Source organism: Ostrea edulis, chromosome 2, assembly GCF_947568905.1.
Source record: "Ostrea edulis chromosome 2, xbOstEdul1.1, whole genome shotgun sequence".
Lineage (NCBI taxonomy): Eukaryota > Metazoa > Mollusca > Bivalvia > Ostreida > Ostreidae > Ostrea > Ostrea edulis.
The window spans coordinates 75,006,083-75,026,318 of NC_079165.1; the positions used below are offsets into that span (position 1 = coordinate 75,006,083).

General features: G+C 36.1%; 1 protein-coding gene across 1 annotated transcript; it reads left to right on the plus strand.

Annotated features, from left to right (window-relative positions):
- Positions 1-1,003: 1,003 nt before the first annotated feature.
- LOC125680061 (putative T-box protein 7) lies at positions 1,004-13,493 on the plus strand. The gene is made up of 7 exons (XM_048919503.1): positions 1,004-1,401; positions 6,554-6,821; positions 6,970-7,169; positions 7,882-7,998; positions 10,409-10,452; positions 10,705-10,797; positions 13,381-13,493. Exons 1-7 carry the CDS (start codon positions 1,004-1,006, stop codon positions 13,491-13,493), a joined length of 1,233 nt encoding a protein of 410 aa, XP_048775460.1.
- Positions 13,494-20,236: the final 6,743 nt, after the last annotated feature.

Here is a 20,236-nt window from a genome sequence, read left to right on the forward strand (position 1 = left end):
CCCAGGGGTCAAGAGTTTAACAAACTTGAATCTGCACTATATCAGGAAGTTTTCATGTTAATCTCAGCTTTTCTGATTTAATGGTTCTTTAGAAGACAATTTTTATTAAAGGGTTTTCCTTTATTATTTGTATGTAAACTTTGATTCCCTATTGTCGCCTCGACTTACCCCCAGAGCCATGATTTTAACAAACTTGAATCTGCACTATATCAAAAAACTTTCATGTAAATTTCCACTTTCCTGGCCCAGTAGTTTTTGAGAAGATTTTAAAGGATTGTCCCTATATATTTGTATGTAAAACTTTGATCCCATACTGTGGCCCCATCCTACCCCCGGGTGACATAATTTTAAAAACTTGAATCTGCACTATGTCAGGAAGCTTCCATGTAAATATCAGCTTTTCTGGTTAGTGGTTCTTGAGAAGAAGATTTGTAAAGATTTCCCCTAGATATTTGTATGTAAAACTTTGATCCCCTATTGTCTCCTCAACTTACCCTCGGGGGCCATGAGTTTAACAACCTTGAATCTTCACTATTTCAGGAAGCTTTCATGTAATTTTCCGCTTTCCTGACCCAGTAATTATTTTAGAAGATTTTAAAAGATTTTTCCTATATATTTGTATGTAAAACTTTGATCCCCAATTATGGCCCCATCCTACCCCCGGGGGACATGCTTTTTTTTTCTGGCTTAGTGGTTCTTGAGAAGAAGATTTTTCCTACATATTTTTATGTAAAACTTTGATCCCCTATTATGGCCACATCCTACCCCCGGGGAACATGATTTTAACAAACGTGAATCTGCACTACGTCAGGAAAACCTGATCACCAAAGACCATGAAGACATTGTCAATGAGGAACTCTAGTATATATTTTTTAAATTTCAACTTCAGAGTACTTGTGTGTGGAGTACTCCCTTTTATATATGTTTTTGTGTAATCAACTGTCTATTTTGGATTGCGCATATAATACCCGTATTTTCACCTAGATTTATATTTTCAGTTCAGATGGAAAAGAAACACAAGTCCACTGGTGCGGAAACCGGTCGAATTGTTAAAAAGCTGAAGGTCCAGGAAAACAATTCGTCGAGTGCCTTAGTTACAAATGTTTCGATTTCTCAAGTTTCTCCGAATACATCTTCCCTGTTTTCGAATTCGTCGTCGCCTACTGAGATGGATGCCCTGTCCACAGACATGGAGACTCAGATGTACTCCAACTCAAGCTCGTTTGAATACTCAGACAGTTTTTCCTCCGACAACATGAAACTGACAGAAGATATAGTTGATGAAAAAGACAACTGCATCGTATTCACAAATGGATCCATCACGCTGTCCTTGACTGAAGCAAAACTTTGGTACGAGTTCCTGAAAATTGGGACGGAAATGATAATCAACAGAACTGGAAGGTATAGCATATGTTTTATTGTATGTCAATACTTTGTACCTCCCTTTTCCCAGCCTTGCCTCAAGAAATACCAGTCAAAAGATTTCACTGGTTATATCTTTCCTTGGAAATATTCTGTTATTTCATTTTGGTATTTACAAATGTATGTAAAACTTTACAATCAATCTAACGCAACATGGCAACTCAGTTTGTTATGATGTTACTTGACTAGAAATGCCGAATTGACAATTTATTACTGTATAACATCATCATAACAAATCGTCTTAAGATCATTTATTGATTTCAAATATTCTAAATGCAGGTACATTGTATCGGGGTTCTCTCTTCCACCAATAAAAACTGGGCGCCACCAGATAACTGAAAAATTGTTGAGTGTGGCGGAAAACATCAACCAATCAATCAATCAATATTTCTATATACAGTTTCTGCTCTAAACAATATTGTGTAGACGATTTTCATAGGAAGCTGGCAAAATAATTTTAATCAAATGTGTAATATACACTAAAATCTTTCTTAACAACTCAATCATATTTGATCGCTTGGAAGAGAACAGTGATTGTTAAAAATTGCCCCGTTTCATTAGTGAGACCGCCGCGGTGGCCTAGAGGTTAGAGCGTTCGCCCCGCATGCGGGAGGCCGGGGTTCGAATCCCTTCCGCGAGAGACCTAAGTCGTTAAAACAGGTAGTGACAGTTCCATTGCCTTACGCTCGGCATCAGGTGTGAATGTCACGGGTCCTCGGAGATGACCTTAAAAACGGATGTCCCGTGTCGCAGTAGGTGTAGCACGCTAAAGAACCCTCACTGCTCAAAGACCGTAAGCGCCGACCATAGGCCAAAATTTGAAGCCCTTCACCGGTATTGGTGACGTTCTCCATTTGAGTGAAAAATTCTCGAGAGAGACGTTAAGCATCAGAATTTCGTGAAACTTTGTAGTTAATAAGGACACCCTGTGTAGATGTGCATATTCCCAGAATATTCTGCTTCAATAATTTTTCTGGGAGTTACATGTTATGCCCCTTTGGAACTTAGAATATCGAGCCCGTCTGTCCTGTTCTTGTCAACGCAACTCCTCTGAGACCGCTCAACAGAATTTCGTGAAACTTCGTAGTTAAGAACACACTGTGTAGATGTGCATAATCCCAAAGTATTCCGATTCAATAATTTTTCTGGGAGTTATACCCCTTTTGAACTTAGAATTTCGAGCCCGTCTGTCCGGTTCTTGTCAGTGCAACTCCTCTGAGACCGCTCAACAGAATTTCGTGAAACATTGTAGTTCATAAGGACACACTGTGTAGATGTGCATATTCCCAGAATATTCTGATTCAATATTTTTTCTGGGAGTTATGCCCCTATTGAACTTAAAATTTCTAGCCCGTCTCTCCGGTTCTTGTCAGCGCAACTCCTCTGAGACCGCTCAATAGAATTTCGTGAAACTTTGTTATTAACAAGGACACACTGTGTAGATGTGCATAGTCCCAGGAAATTTTGATTCAATAATTTTTCTGGGAGTTAAGTCGCTTTTGAACTTAAAAGTTCGAGCCCGTCTGTCCTGTTCTTGTCAGCGCAACGTTGCTCCTCTGAGACCGCTCAATAGAATTTCGTGAAACTTTGTAGTTAATAAGGACACACTGTGTATATAAGCATATTCCTAGAATATTCTGATTCAATGATTTTTCTGAGAGTTGTGCCCCTTTCCAACTTAGAATTTCGAGCCCGTCTCTCCTGTTCTTCTCAACACAACTCCTCTGAGACCGCTCAACAGAATTTCGTGAAACTTTGTAGTTAAGAGGAAAACATTGTGTAGATGTGCATAATCCCAGGAAATTTTGATTCAATAATTTTTCTGGGAGTTATGTCCCTTTTGAACTTTGAGTTTCGAGTCCGTCTGTCCAGTTCTTGTCAACGCCTCAACAGAGTTTCGTGAAACTTTGTAGTTGATAAGGACACTCTGCTGGTGGACTGTTAGTCCCCGAGGGTCTCTACAGCCCAGTAGCTAAGTACTCCGTTACTAGCTTGAAAATATGGATCTATATTTAATTGCTGTTATAAAATTTAGAAATTCATTTCAAAATTAAGGATTATCTCCCTCATGCATAGCTCTTATCCTTAGACGAATTTGACTCCACTTTTTTGGCACGCTGTTTTTGGCTATATTTAGCTCTAAAACTTCATAGTTATTTCGGATTTCAAACATTTCGGTTGAGCATCACTGAAGAGACATTATTTGTCGAAATGCGCATCTGGTGCATCAAAATTGGTACCGTATAAGTTTTACATACATTATTTCACCTGTTTTAACCACAATCATTTGATTTTTAATCGATGTTTACAAATAACCGCGTCACTCTGCCATTTCAAGTGACAGTCACGTGACCAGTTCAAACTTACAGATCATCGGTGGTCTTATATGTGTAAAGCTGCGTATTTTGTTGAAACAGTACAGTGTCATAAGTTTAATAGAAACAAAAATATCAAATACCTCTTTGTAATTCGTTGTACTAGACAGTTGCGTATGAGTTAATACATCATGTTGGGATTCCCTGACGCGCGTGGGCCTATTTATAGACGTCTAACACTGGGATGATTTATATATGTACCACACTATATTTATTTTCTAGATAATATTTTCACTGTTTTCTTTTACATGCAGATGTTTTCAAGCATGTAATTAAGGGAAAGTTAATAACTTTATAACGTAATTAATCTGCTTTAAAGTAATTATGTACAAAAATAATACATGAACATCGGGTCATACAGCTTTAAACGAGACTCGAAACCCCTATGACATCAACTTTTTTGTCAGTAGCCTGTCCTGTCCTGTCTAGATTTAAAAAAGACGCTTACATGCCTTATCGATCACCAGAGCATATATAAAAGCATCACTAGCCCTACAGGTTACGAAATTTAGTGGAAATTCCTGTTCTGCATATCTAAGCTAAGTTCTAATATTCAGCAACAGTATAAAACAAGATGTGTAGTAAAACTTAAACGCCCCCTGGAAGTATCAATTCTAAGAAAGAATTTTCATAATATGATATTACATATTTAATGTTACATTGATACGATGACTAATTTGAACCCGTCCTAGAGTCTAAACCTGGGGTTGCGAGATTCACAATTTCGGTACAGCATTTTCTGCTTTTCCTAAATATGCATTTCGTTTGTATGCCGCATAAGCAAACTCAAATTATGAAGACAATAATCACTATAATAATCTTGGCCCCATCCTGATACCAAAACCCTTACCCCTTGGATCATCCAATTTACAGTTTTTGAAAAGGACTACCTATTCCTTTTCAGTATCTATTTAGTTGCAATATATGGCTACTGACAAACAAGGTGATGGTGCAGTGGTTCCAACAGTCTCGTTTAAATTCAGCATTTCGCAAATTTTATGGTCGTTATAACGATCTAGTTTACCAATACAACATATCATTAGGTCAAATACGGTCTGACGTGTTTCATACCGATTGTTAGACCGTTCTTGGCACATTGATTTGACTATGGATAACTCCGTTTACGTGATCAAGATATAGGGCCCATGGTGGGTGTGACCAGTCGACAGGGGATGCTTACTCCTCCTAGGCACCTGATCCCACCTCTAGTATACCCAGAGGTCCGTGTTTGCCCAACTCTTCTATTTTCTATTACTTATAGGAGTTATGAGATAGTCACTGTTCGTTATCTTCACACATACACACTATATATACCAAGCTTGGTCATGCCCTGGAATCAGAACTCTATCCCCGAGGATCATGAAATTTACAATTTTGGTAGTCTCCCTGCTCTACATCACTGTGCATTTATAAAGATATGGGGTTTTAGAGAATATTATTTTAAGAATTGGTCAGTTTTGACGGTCCCTGTCCCACATCTATGCATTTAGTTGTTTTTTTCTTACAGATGTGCAATTGTACATAATTATTTTGAATATTGTTCAATCAATGACAGCTTTTACTCTACTCTTAACGCCCCGGGGATGCAGAAGCCATGAAATTCTCTATCCTTAACGCCCCGGGGATGCAGAAGCCATGAAATTCTCTACCCTTAACGCCCCGGGGATGCAGAAGCCATGAAATTCTCTACCCTTAACGCCCCGGGGATGCAGAAGACATGAAATTATCTACCCTTAACGCCCCGGGGGATGCAGAAGCCATGAAATTCTCTACCCTTAACGCCCCGGGGATGCAGAAGACATGAAATTATCTACCCTTAACGCCCCGGGGGATGCAGAAGCCATGAAATTATCTACCCTTAACGCCCCGGGGATGCAGAAGCCATGAAATTTACATTAACTTATGCCAGCTTGCCCCAAAGAAGCTTCAGACAAAATTTGAAAAAAATGGAATAGTAGTCATTAAGACGTTAAAAACGCTCAAATTTTAATACATTTAATCACGACCATTTTGACCATACCTGAGGATACAGGGGTCTTGAATTTATAGTTTATGTAACCCTTCTCCACATACCACATTTCATACCAAGTTTGAAAAAAATTGAATGATAGTTACAGTGTATCAAAAAAGTTAAAAATGTGCATTCAATCACTGAACATTTTGGGCCTACCCTGATAGAGGACTACCCGCTCTTTCTAAATATCCAGCAGTGTTCCTTTATTTTCAATAACATTAAAGATGTTGAATGATTTACACATAAACATTATATACAAAGTTTAGCCCCCACCCTGGAGTCAGAACCTCTACCCCGGGGATCATAAAATTTACAAATGTGGTAGAGGCCTTTCAGCTCTACACCACTTTGCATTTAGATTTTCTTAGAGATGTTTAGTTGTAGAGAGGAAGAATTGTGAAAAATTGCTTTATATTAGATTTGAAAAGAAATGAAATAGTAGTTATGAAGAAGTTAAAAATGTTCAATCTTTAACGGACGACGACGGATGCTGACCAATTGTAATAAGTCACCCGAGTTTACTCAGTTAACGTAAAACGCAGAACATGATCTCGTGACACAAACAACATATGCAAATGATAATGGAATATTACTACACAAATATTGGAAGATGCTAAATAGCTAAAACGGTGGTATACATGTATCTGTCGTGTAGAAGGCCACAGTCAGATATATTTTTCTGTTCGTGGAATATCGCCATATTGCACATCTAGATACAGAGTACTTGTAAATTTCTTTTCAGGAGAATGTTTCCATTTATTGAATTTTCCTTAAAAGACGTAGACCCTAGAGGGTTATACGACATCATGTTTGACATCATCCCAGCAAGCAACAAATGCTTCAAATTTTTTAACAACAAATGGATGCCTATTGGGAAAAAGGAACGTGAATTCGAAAATCATCCTTTCAAACATCCTGATTCTCCACGAATTGGGTCAGAATGGATGACGACAAAAATTTCATTCGAGAAAGTGAAACTCTCCAACAAACCCGGCACCGAGTCTGGAACAGTAAGACCATCAACATAAAGTTATACAATTGTTCAACTTCACGTATACAATATCTTGCAAGCAAAGACAAAAGCATGAACAAATTGACATTATACATACAAGTAGAAATCAAATACTTTTGTGAAATAAATTCATTTTACATTTACAGTTTACGCTTCATACGCTTCAGAAGTATTTAGTGCGAATCTCCCTCGTTAAACACGAGAAGAATGATGAGGTATCTGTGATCGAGTTCCCAATGCCGGCCACCACCTTTATAGCAGTGTCGGCCTACAACAACAAAGACGTCACCAATCTAAAGATCAGAAGCAATCCGTATTCAAAGGCATTTAGATATCCGGTCAAAAGGTATGGTATGAAATATCTTAACCACTTTTCAATTGATTGATCAGGGTTTTTTGTTGTTGTTTTTTTTTTTTTTGGGGGGGGGGGCAATATTTCAACCATTTTACGGTGGGTAAATAATTGAAATATGTTTGGTTGTGAAAGTTTGAGTTTCCCTGACGATCTTAATCTTAATCACTTTTCAATGTCAAATGCTAAAAAAATATCTTGCGTTTGTGTTCTCCTCAGAAACGAAGCAATACTAATAATGCTAATATTTAAAGTAGCATAATGATCTCTCATTCATTTCAAAAGGCATTACAAATGTATATACAGTGTATATAACGCTTGGTGTACATGGTCAATAAAGGTTACTTTTCATATCTTTCAAATAAACAGAAATACTCTATGCAATCACAAATTCATTTCAGTTAAGCAGAAAGCATAACCTATTCAGGTACATTAACTATTTCAAGAAAGTTTAACTTAGTTTTTGAGCACAACTGCGCAGGGTGTTACAACTAAGTATATACTGGTTCAATACTGATCCCATTGGTGCAAACATATTACACATTTATTACTCAACCCTATCAACCCTACAATTTCGTAATTAGAGTATCATAAGATTAACTCGAATTACGCTAGAATAGATAAACGCTTACTGTACTAAAAAACTACATGTACATGTATTATTATCACTTAAGGACAGTAACATAAGGAATATTTATAATTTCAGAATGAAGATCCAGACTGAGTCTCCACGTCACAGTGATTCAAAAGGCCATCGAGTCAAAATTTCGAAGAAAAATACATTTGGTCATCATCAGAAATGCCAGGGCGTCTTTCACAGCCAGTAAATTAATCTTTGACTTATATTGTAAAACATTATTGAAATATGGGAATTAAAAATTTAAAAAGAAGCATAAATGAAATAAAATAGAGGTAAGGCTTCAAAATTGTGTTCTTAACAATGGCACTTTCGCACTTACCTTACATGCTATTGAGACAATCTGCTTATTTAAAATTCCTTTAAGTGCAAACTAGTAACTCGTTTAAGTAATTTAAAGACGAGTAATTAAAGCGACTGTAAACACATTAAATCAGAGGATCCTTTACACGGTGTGTAGCGACTGTAAACACATTAAATCAGAGGATCCTTTACACGGTGTGTAGCGACTGTAAACACATTAAATCAGAGGATCCTTTACACGGTGTGCGTGTGACTGGTGTTGTCGATTAAACTCTGTTATTATCATAGATAGACAACTCTAGTATGTACTTTCCGGAAATTCAAATCCCAAAAACGAAGAAAAATAATATATCTTTTATTAGAAGTTATATTGAATGATAGATTAGGCGATGAGCAAAGTGAACTCATTGGCCATTGTACAATATGTACCATGTGCAAGTTTGTGAAACATCTATATGCTTCAAATACCAGTACCCTTCAAATACTTTCAGTGCAAAAATATCATAACACAAAGTAATTAATATAAAGCAACTTCCAGTTCGCTTCCCGTGGGGATCTGGGTTAGAATAGGTCCTTAGTACCTCTTGCTTGTCGTAAGAGATGACTATAGGGAGCGGTCCTTTGGATGGGACCGCAAAAAACCGAGGCTCCGTGTCACAGCAAGTGTGACACGATAAAGATTCCTCCCTGCTCCAAGGCCGTAAGCTCTGATCATAGACCTATATTTTGCAACCCCTCACCGGCAATAGTGACGTTTCCATATGAGTGAAAAATTCTCGATTTTTGTCCCGTTAACCAATATACAATTAATCCAGTTTGTTTATTATCATTTTTTGGGTAGATTTAAGGGCTTTTCACCTGTGCTGATACTTAAATAATAAAAATTTTAGCTCTTCTGATCACCGGTTGCCTGACTTCTGTCTGTCTGTAAACATTTCACATTATCATTTCCAGAACAACTCTGCCAATTTCAGTCAGACTTCATTCATGGGTGAAGGTGATTCCGGTTTTTTCAAAGTAGAGATAATCTCAAACATGCAAAGATAAGAGTGGGGTCATTAAAAAAATCTTCTCAAGAACCACTGGACCCCCGGGGGTAAGGTTAGGTTACAATTAGGGATAAAAGTTTTACTAGGCCAGAAAAGCTGAAAATTACATGAAAGCTTCTTTACATAGTGCACATTCAAAGTTGTTCAAATCATGATCCCCGGGGGTAGCGTGGGGCCACAATAGGGTATCAACCCTATTTTGCTGTTTTCCGCCACACTAAACAATTTTTCAGTTATCTGGTGGCGCCCAGTTTTTATTGGTGGAAGAGATAACCCAGATACAATGTACCTTGGAAGAGACCACCGACCTTCCGAAAGTAAACTTGGAAACTTTCTCACTTACCGGCGCGAGCGGGATTCGAACCCACGCCGACCAGAGGTGAGAGGCCGTGTGATTTTGAGCGCGATGCTCTAACCACTCGGCCCCTATGCTAAGTGAATTCATTTTCACTTATGGTGTGATGCTTTGGGGCTAGGCTTGGGTCACCATATGGGGTCAATTTGTTATGGAAATAATGATTGATAAAATATCTTTTAAAAATCACAACAGCTGAGCAATGACAGGGCCAAGGTGATTCAGATGAGCGATTAGGCCCATGGGCCTATTGTTTTGTTTATTGGACGATGAATGTAGAAAACATTGCAGAATAAAACTCGAACGCGGGTTATGCAAATTTCCTGCATTTGGTTGATACCTTCATCGACCGATAACAACAACAAAGAAAGACATTTTACTGTTATATATATTAATTTTTTAAAACTATTTATAAACTACTTTTAAGAACTAAAATACGACATCGTTGACCCATTCGTTGCTTTAAACGGAACAGTCAACATGGCCTTTGACGTTGACAAAGCTCCATATTTGTTAATGAATACCAGGACAGGAAGTACTAGAAAACCGGATCGAACTAGTTTACAACAAGCTTGTATTCATTGTCTATAGTGAAAGCAATGTCAAAAGAAATACAAGAGAAAAGGTTCAGTGAATGTAGATACTTGTATATAACAGTAAATACCTCACGAACAAAATAGATCTGTCTGTCTCTCGAAATGCAAATTTTAATTTGTCGTAGTCATCATGCAGAACGTTGCTAACTTTATTGATATGTTAATAAAGTAGCAGGAGTTATAAGTGCGTTGTATAGCATATTGTTTTGAAATCTTTCTCGTTTATTGAGAAGGAAACAATATTTATTTTCGGAGCAATCGTACAATGTACAATATGATTTTGATGTTTTCAGGTGTCCTTTACATCTTCTGGCTTCAAGTGAAAGAACAAATACAAGTAAGTATTTATTCCAAATATTAATGGCTTAATTATATCAATTATAATATCTTGCAATGTTAAATTCTAAGTTGCTCAGTACACTAAACTAATATATTACACTCGCACTAATATACGTTTTATTTTGGCAACACACACTTCATAATTCACACCATTATTGACAAAGGAATTGACACAAACTTACGAACTCCTAATTCTTGTTATTGCATGTAATTCTACTTCCTTCTGACATTCTTATATACTTAATTCCAGATAAAGTCTTTACATCGGACACTAAAAGGGAAAAGGGAGTTCAGACGGAAATATCAATGGTCGATATCCAGACGTGGTACAACTTTGTAGCCAGTGAGTAGGGAGTGTGTGTGAAACAGAACACTTAATTCAACACGTTAATGAGAGAGAGAGAATCACAAATGATTAAAACAAGCATTCTGACAGTATTGCATGCCAATACATAGTCTCCTACCGGTTGCAAAAATTAAAGTACCGCAGCAATATTCAGTAGGTCATGGTAAAGGGTAAAATTGGGAAACCAGGATTGGAATGGTTGGAAATTAACAAACACTAGACCAGAAACAAAAAAAACCCTCCCAGATGTCTCCCCTTCAAAGTTTGATTGTCTAATAACCGGGGCAACAATAATGAATGCAAGCGTAAGAGGCAATAACAACGGCTTGCATAAATATTACACCTAAGAATGGTGTATTGATGTTAAAGGGTTAACAAGTTACTTGAGAAATGAACACATTTTTTAATCATTTCTTGGTCATAAAAGAGCCCGATGAAGTCAATTACTTTATTACTTTGGTAAAGTGACATGAAATCTATATCTTCAAATTGTAAAAGGATTATTGGAATTAAGTTAGTGTAGTTCCAAATGTCAGACCTCAAACAAAGTAATACAACAAATGTCAAACAAATCTTAGTTATGAAATCATCAAGTTTTTTTTTAAACATGACATTGAATGAAGAAATGGGTCAAGGTCAAAAAGTTTGGTACAGTATATCATGTCTTAATGTCTGTTTTCCATGTTGTAAGTTTGAAATCCTAATATCAAAGGGTTCTCAGGTTATAGTCTTGATGTAAAAGAGTGACCTTGAATGAAGAAATGGGTCAAGGTCAAAGCTTTTGGTACAGTACATCTTGTCTTAATATTTGCTTTCTAAGTTGTAAGTTTGAAATCCTAATGTCAATTAGTTCTCAGGTTATAGTCTTGATGTAAAAGAGTGACCTTGACACTGTAAGTGGATGAAGGTAAAACATGTTTATGGTGTGCACCCCTCATCCATATAACCTCTCAATATTCCAAGTTTGAAGTTTTAATGTCAAACGGTTGTCAAATCAGCGTTTGGTCTGGACTATGTTTTGACATAAAAATTGACCTTGACTTTATAAATGGGTCACGGTAAAAAAAAAATTGGTGGAATTCCCCCTTTCCTCCTTCTCATATTCTAAGTTTGAAGTCTTAAAGTCAAAGGGTTCTAAAGTTATGGTCTGTTCATATTTTTCTTAATTTGACCTTGAATGAAGAAAGGGGTCAAAGTCAAAAATGTTGGTGCAGTGCACCTTGTATCTGTCTTCTTGCCACTTCCAAGTTTAAAATCGTAATGTCAAAGGGTTCTCAGCTATTGGCCTGGACTATATGTTGACGTAAAAGATTGACCTTGATTTTATAAGTGGGTCAAGGTCAAATGTTTTTTGGGGCGGGAACCCCTCCTTATGTTCCAAGTTTGAAGTCTTAAAGTCAAAGGGTTCTCTAGTTAGGGCCTGGACAAAATTTGGTTGAAGAAGAAGAAGAAAAATGACAAAAACAATATGTCTCCCCTTTGAAGGGGAGACATAATTAGGTTTAAGTCTTTAACCAAGTCAATGTACAGTGAATTGTAGGTGATCATGAATAATTTAGCTACATTGTTGTATCACCATGCTTAAGTTACAGATCAAGTTTGAATTTCGTCTCGATCCGTTGATATTTCATTAAGTCATGGCCCCTGGACTCTCACAATCCAGGGTTTTGACTCTAGGATGGGTCCAAATTAGTCAATGACATATCTTTTAATGTTAATTCACCTATTATATTAATGGAAATCCTTTCATCCGTGTATTCTCGTTTGAGGACATTGAAATTGTAAGAACACATCTTGTTATATACTATCGGTGAACATTAGAATTTAGCTTAGATATAAAGAACAGGGATTTTTTTTTCTATATTTCATAGCCCTTGGGAGTAGTGATACCTTTTCGCTAGTACTCAGGTGACCGATAAGGCCTGTGGGCCTCTTGTTCTATTCTTACAGTTAACCACCTCGGTGGCCTAGAGGTAGAGCGTTCGCCCCGCATGCAGAAGGTCAGTGTTCGAATCCCCGCCGAGAGACCTAAGTCGTTAAAACAGGTAGTGACAATTCCATCGCCAAATGCTCGGCATCAGGTGTGAATGTTACGGGTCCTCGGAGATGACATTAAAACGGATGTTCCGTGTCGCAGTAGGTGTGGCTCGCTAAAGAACCCTCACTTCCCAATGGCCGTAAGCGCCGAACATAGGCCTAAATTGGAAGCCCTTCACCGATATTGGTGACGTCTCTATATGTGTGAAAAACTCTCGAGAGGGACGCTAAACAATATACAATCAATCTATCATTAGTTTGAATTTCCATGTAAAGAAAAATATTGCAACTTATTAATGACAAGTATAGCCTGTACAACATTAATGACAAGTATAGCCTGTACAACATTAATGACAAGTATAGCCTGTACAACATTAATGACAAGTATAGCCTGTACAACAACGTCCCAAACTTGGATATGTGTTTATTTCCACTGTCTCGGTTATAAAACCGCTAATATCACATGTTTGTATAGAGGTATAATAACAGAATGTGTGTATTTCAGGCAATGTAATTAATGTGTTTTCATTTATGTTTTATCAGGTCCATTGGGAATGAGTTTCTTTGACCTTGGCGTTCCTCTACCAATCTCTCCACATGTCAACAGCAACATATACGGACAAGGTTTTTGCATATTTCCTTTAAGCTCTGCTTAGCCAAAGGCTCAAGTGAACTGTTCTTATGAAAATTTGTCTGCTGTCTGTTGTCGTCGATTTCGTAATTTTTTCACAATTTCATTTTCTCCAGTCTTTGAGACAATAGCCGTGTTTCGAGTTCCTCCGGAACACAGTGTTTATTCTGTGTTTAGTCACGCCGCTTCAAAAATGTTCCACAGGGTTACTTCCGGTTTATCGTTGTTTACCTTCGTTTACCAACAGTCGACACTTCGTGTATTAGGCCTAGTAGGGTACAGATAGCCTTAATTTTGTCGATCATCATGAAATTGAAATACACATGTAATGGTTTGGGGTGTATGTGGTACATATTTGTTTATGAGTGTTTGATAAGCTACTATTGATCTACGAAATACAACGAAAGACTTCGTCAAGAACAGAAGAAGACGATGTTGTCGTGTAACTCACACAAGGCCCAGCTGTCTAGTAACCGGAGGGGGAAAGGAAAAGAACGTATTAGACTCAGTGAAACCTGTCAAACAGGTAAAATGAAAATTATGACATTTTATATATGATTAAACAAAACACAATGTGCACTGCTTCATAAAGCAGACATTAGGTCCAGTACAGACTAAGGCCTATGTGAAATAGAATTTACGTTACCAAATCAGGGCCAAAATGTGCATAAACATGTAACATATATAATTATTGATATAAGACATAAATAATGACAATACACAGTGAAGAGTAAGATATTAGCTACAGCATTATAGATATTTGAAATAGCTCCATTATTTAAAGCTAGTTTAGATTGAATTAGACTGGGTTTCTAAGTGCAATGGTATAGCCATGTGTGAATGAGGATAAAATTATCTACTTGGGTATAGTCAATATAGTCAATATGCTGTCTAATTTGAAAATAATTATTTATCAACTAATACTTGTGTCACAATTAAGTCTTTGGAGTTTGGTTTCTAATGATATACTCATGTAATTGGAAGAATTTTTAGTATGACTATTGATTATTGTAGTCATTTTAGTGACTTTTTCACAATCCAGTAGGTATTTGTGATTACTGCTCATATTTATATCATTGAACAAAATATATATCTGATCATGATTAAGGTAATATTATTCCTTTCAGCAACATCATTTCAATTATGTGCTCGTAGACTGGTCCAACACAATCTCTAGTATAATTAGCCATGTATATATGCTTAATCAAGCTATAACAGCTTTTTAAATCTAATTGAAATAGCTATATAAAGCTAATTGAAATAGTTTGATACATGTAAAACTATTTCAAACCTTCTATGAAATATATTTCTAAAGTATAAGAATTGATTTTCTAAGTGAAAATATGTCATCCTTGTACTCGAAACAACACACTATAAACAATAAATGCTTATTAAACTATGTACCTTTGGAAGAATTTTGATTCAAAATTGTCAAATGTTTAGGATTATTAAGATGTTAAGCAACATTTAACCAATCTTCACCGTTGAGGATCAATAGAATGATATATTGGCAATTAGATTCCACATTGTAAAGCTCCCATATGACTACAATGAATGTATAAGGGAAATTAGATATATGTACAATAAATATGGTAAGCTTTATTGATAAAAGTCATGAAAACTCATACATTCACAGTTTTGATATGAATTACTTCATATATTTCTAGATAAGTTAAAAAAAATATACATGTATGTGCAGTGAACAGTATTTTTAACAAATACATAAATTATAATTTCTGCATTTTTTAAAAACATCTTTGCTTCTCAAATTGACAACAATCTAATATTGTGGCATCCCTCCTCTTTTTCAGGTATATGGAAACTGGATAATTTCTCATGCCTTTCACTTGAGATCTTCAGTTTCATCATTAATCATGGGAATGTCTGTATGCGAAACTCTCATGATGTCATGTCATTACTGGACATTCCTGAACACTGGTTTATTTCAGCCACACTACCTATAACATTGCCAAAATATTAGACTGAACATTTTCACATGCACAAGATTTGAAACAGCAAAAGAAAAGAATTAGATATGTATAACACACAAAAAAGAAGAAATTAATTCCCACCTGGCTGAAATTAACTTTTTACTCCGTTTTAGCTCCCTTTCACTGCATACCAGCCAATAACTAGTAGTCATTATATGCAGACCAGCCATTGTTAACCTGTGTATATATATGTTGAATAAAATATGAATGAAAATTGTTGTTCTTTGTTATTTCTTTTTTTTAAATATATACTCAATAGCATATTTCCTTACACAGTACTGAATCAAAGGGGTAGGAGAGCAAATACATAATATATAACCTGGCCTATGTTCAGCTGTTTCCATTCTTGTATACAAGTGGTTTGAGTGGAAATGTACATTTCTGATGTACATGCAAAGTACCTTGATTGCAAAGGCAATAAGCATCACTTGTTTTCGAATTTACTATTAAAGAGTAATCTTTAATAAAAAATTCGACCCCAAGCGATGCAATTGCCTGTGCTTGATTGGTATTAAAAGTTAGAGCAAAGATAAATAAAAGTTCTTTGATATAATTCAGAATTTTGCAGTGAATGAACCATCGGTATGGAGCTTGGATTAATGATTATGCAAATTCTAGTATAGATCCGTAGGGATAGATTATCTGGTGTTCTCGTATTTTATTTAATTGGCAGATATATATGCCCCCCCCCCTTCTCACGCCCTTGTGAAATTGCTTCATAATTTTTATGAGCCTGAGCCATGAGTTCATAATTGAAATTCTCTAATATATGATACTTTATCATCTATTTAATGTCGCATGAACACCGTTGTAAAATACATACACTGCTCAGAATGGATGAGGGTACAAGTATACCTATTCTTAAGATTGACAAGATGTTGCACAGTCTATATTATAGTCAGTACAAACCTTGGTTTTCCTAAAAGTTGATATAAGCAAACTGGCTAAAACAATGTTGTATCTTTGTTTGTTCAGCTTTTACGGAATGTAATAATCGCACTGAATTTCGGCTGCTCGTGGTTTTCTACACAAATGACGCCATCGTATCCTCTGCGTGAACGCTTTTCCCGGGTTTGGGATAAGGTAAACTTTGACATCTTCCTAAGTAAATATATTTCCCTTGCTATCCTTTATCTGATTTGCGACAATTTGTGACGCAAAATCTATATTTTGTCAAGGACAAATTTTGTTACCAGTGTAAACAAAACTAACCGGAAGTACCCCTGGTGAACATTTTGTTCAAATCACGTGACCGACATGGCTAAATACGAAAATTCCCGGGTGTTCCAGAGGAACTCGAAACACGACTATTTCAACCAAACTAGACATAGAATATTCTTACTTTCGATGATGGGGATTCACGTTTTTAGTTGACGTGATCTTAAAGCTCAAGTGAACTTTTCTGATCACCTGTTGTCCTTCGTCTGTCTGTAAACTTTTCATACGTTCACTGAACCAATTTCAACCAAACTTGATGCAAATCATCCTTGGGTGAAAGGAATTCAACTTTCTTCAAATGAAGGGGATATAATTACAAAAATGCAAAAATAGGGTAGGGTCATCTAAAGAACCACTGAGCCAGAAAAGCTGAAATTTGCATGAAAGCATCTTGACATAGTGAAGATTCAAGATTGTTAAAAGCATGACCCCCGGGGTAGGGTGGGGTCACAATAGGGAATCAATTTTTTAAAAGCAAATACGTAGGGAAAATCTTTAAAAGTCTTCTTCTCAAGAACCAGTGGGCCATAAGAGTGGATATTTACCTGGTATAAAGTAAGTTAAAATTTGTTCATGGCCCTCGGGGCTAGGATGGGGATACAATAAGGGATCAAAGTTTCATATGCTGATATATAGGAAATCATCTTCTCCAGAACTAATGGGCCAGTTTCAACCAAACTTTTGAATCCTTCTAAGGTTAAAGAGATTCAGGTTTGTTCAATTAAAGGGTGACCCCCCCCCCCTCCCCCCTGAAAAGGGGAGATAATATCAAAATGCAAAAATAGGGTGGAGTCATTTAAGAATCTTCTCAAGAACCACTGGACTAGAGAAATTTACATGAATGCTTCCTGGCAGAGTGCAGATTCAAGTTTGTTAACATCAACACCCCCCCCCCCCCCCCCGGTGGTAGGGTTTGGCCACAATACGGGATCAAAGTTCTAAATGCAAATACGTAGGGAAAATCTTTAAATATGGGCCGATGTGACTTAGGTGAGCGATGTGCCCCATGGACCTCTTGTTTAAAATTAAGATTTCTCCTTCCAAGCGGAGAAAATTTAAAAAAGAAAAGCAAAACATTACGTTCTTTCTTATCCTTTTCGAACCACTTTATTGTAAAAGGTTTCTCGTTCGGATTTCTTCCTTAGTTTTACAACCGGTTTTTTCGATTTGATTAAATCAGACAAATCCCGAATGGCTATTGAATCCCAATATTCCTGTATTTCAAGGAACAATGAAAGGAATAATTTGTAGACTTCAATATTACATTTTTGTGGGTGAATTGTGAGGTATTCACCTTTGTGTCAACAATTTTTAAAAAATTCTATTTTTCAGATAGGAAATTTTATATTCCTTAGGAGATAAAATACTTTTAGATGAATTCTAAAATCCTGTTTTTGATTTGTTGAAAATCTAAGGGAACTTTATTTTTCTCAAGGAATTTTTATATTCCCTAAAAAATTAAATTCCTGTGATATCTTGTACGGATAGAATCTATTTTCTCTTATATGATACTAGTAATAATTGTGCTTATTAATATAGTATCTTGTTTCAAAAATGAAGTTTTCACCTGGTAGGTAGGATTCATCTGTGAGAAAGATAGTTTTGAAGTTCATAGATGAGTCTATTAGATCACAACTTTAATATCCCCAAATATCAAAGGATTGATAGTGTCAGCATTGAAGAATTTTAGTTCCCAGTTTTTTTTTACGACAACCGCGCAGGATGCTATATCTGTACATGTATAAACACTAGTTCAATAATATACACTTTACATGCACATTTTATTGGTCCAGGTATATAGCATTTTGCTTCGAGGAATTTTTTTCATGAATTCAATTCAACTTCCTTGTTGTGCAAGACTCATCATTTGGCAGAATTTAACATATGAACAATATTTTGTCATAAAAAAACCCAACAACGAAATAACTGAGTCTGAACAACATAAGCAAATAACAGTGTAATGTATATCGTATGAATCAATGAATGGCTAAAAATGGACAAGAGGCCTACGGGCCTTAACGGTCACTTGAGTATCATAGCCCATACAGGGAGTCTCATAATTGCACTGAAGTCTCAATATGGAGCCTTGTGTACATTTTTATAATATTTCAAAATATTTACACAATTCATATTAATTTACACGATTATCGCATATAAACCAATATTCCCACATATAAACATCACGATTATCGAATGTACATCAAGATTTACATGTAGGCATATAAATATCAAGATTATCGAATATAAATCAAGATTTACATGACATTGCAGCGTTTTACATGCCATATCCATTTTCGGTTCTAATGCCATTCCTTCCACAAATCTACACTAGTGGCCCGCTAACATTGTCTGATGTATTTTCCATCCCCTGTTTTGTTTGAGTGAGGATCAAACCACGACCTACATAATATTTAATGCTTTTTCGTGCGCCAAGAATGCCGTTGACGTCGTCATATCGCGCAAATTTCATTACAAGTTCCGTGTACTTTTACAAATGACATAACTTCTCTGCCGTCTATGCGTCATGCGGTTGTAAAACCAGTATGGTACGTTGAAAACATCACTGATTCCATTGATATCAATTTGATTGCGATATATTTGATATGAAATCAATTTTCATCCAATTGAGTGGTACAAAGAAAATATCTACTTATTTTTGTACAGTGCAGATCAATGTATACCTTTTTATTCAGTAAAATCTCCTTTATCTTTTTATTACTTATTTCAAATTTTACATCTTTTTTAGAATAAGTAAAATTGTTGTCATGTAAAAATATTTTGACTTTGATGTGTATTTCGAAACTTTTCAACATTGTCTACGACTTTTTGGGACAACTCTCGTAATTGTAAATATTGTAATTCAATATGATAATCAAATAAAAAGCATGGATTTGGATAAAGGTAGGTCCGTAGTTAGTCACCATCATCTTTCCAAAACTTACACATGAAATCTGCCTGCCGATTATGAAAGGATTTGGGTTTGCCTGATAATGACCAAAGTCACATTGTGGATTATTCTGCCATAAAGGACGTAGGTAAATTAAACTATTCCGGCATGCCGTCTTTTATACCAGAATGTAAACGCTTTCATCACCTTTATCATCAGTTTTAGCTCACCTGAGCTTTTCTGATCAAGCTTTGTTTATCATCTCTCTTTCGTTCGTGTTCGCCCTTCTAATTTTGTTTTTTTTATAGGATTTTTAAGATTGTTGACTTTCCATATCTCCACTTGTTCAGTGATATCTAAGCATTCTCAAGTAATAAGATTCAAATTTGCTCAAATAATAACTTTGGAGGATAATAGGGGAACAATTTTTACACCAGAATATAGTGTAAAGAGAAAATACTTCAACAATTATCTCATGAATAACAATGCCATGCTACTCTTTAGCTCAAGTGAGCTTTTATTGTCATCTGTTTTCCGGCGTCTGTCTGCTCATCCCTTTTTAGCATCTCCAAAACCAAGGATAATTTCATCCAAACCTAAGATAACGCATCCTTGGGTAAAGGTCATTTCAAATTATTCAAATGAATGGTTACAAACGTTTCAAAGGAGAGA

Excerpts from the sequence above, each read along its gene's own strand:
- LOC125680061 (XM_048919503.1), top strand. The coding sequence starts at position 1,004 with ATGGAAAAGAAACACAAGTCCACTGGTGCGGAAACCGGTCGAATTGTT. Across the intron at positions 6,822-6,969 it reads CCGGCACCGAGTCTGGAACA|TTTACGCTTCATACGCTTCA; the intron begins GTAAGACCATCA and ends TTACATTTACAG. Across the intron at positions 7,999-10,408 it reads CAGGGCGTCTTTCACAGCCA|GTGTCCTTTACATCTTCTGG; the intron begins GTAAATTAATCT and ends TGATGTTTTCAG.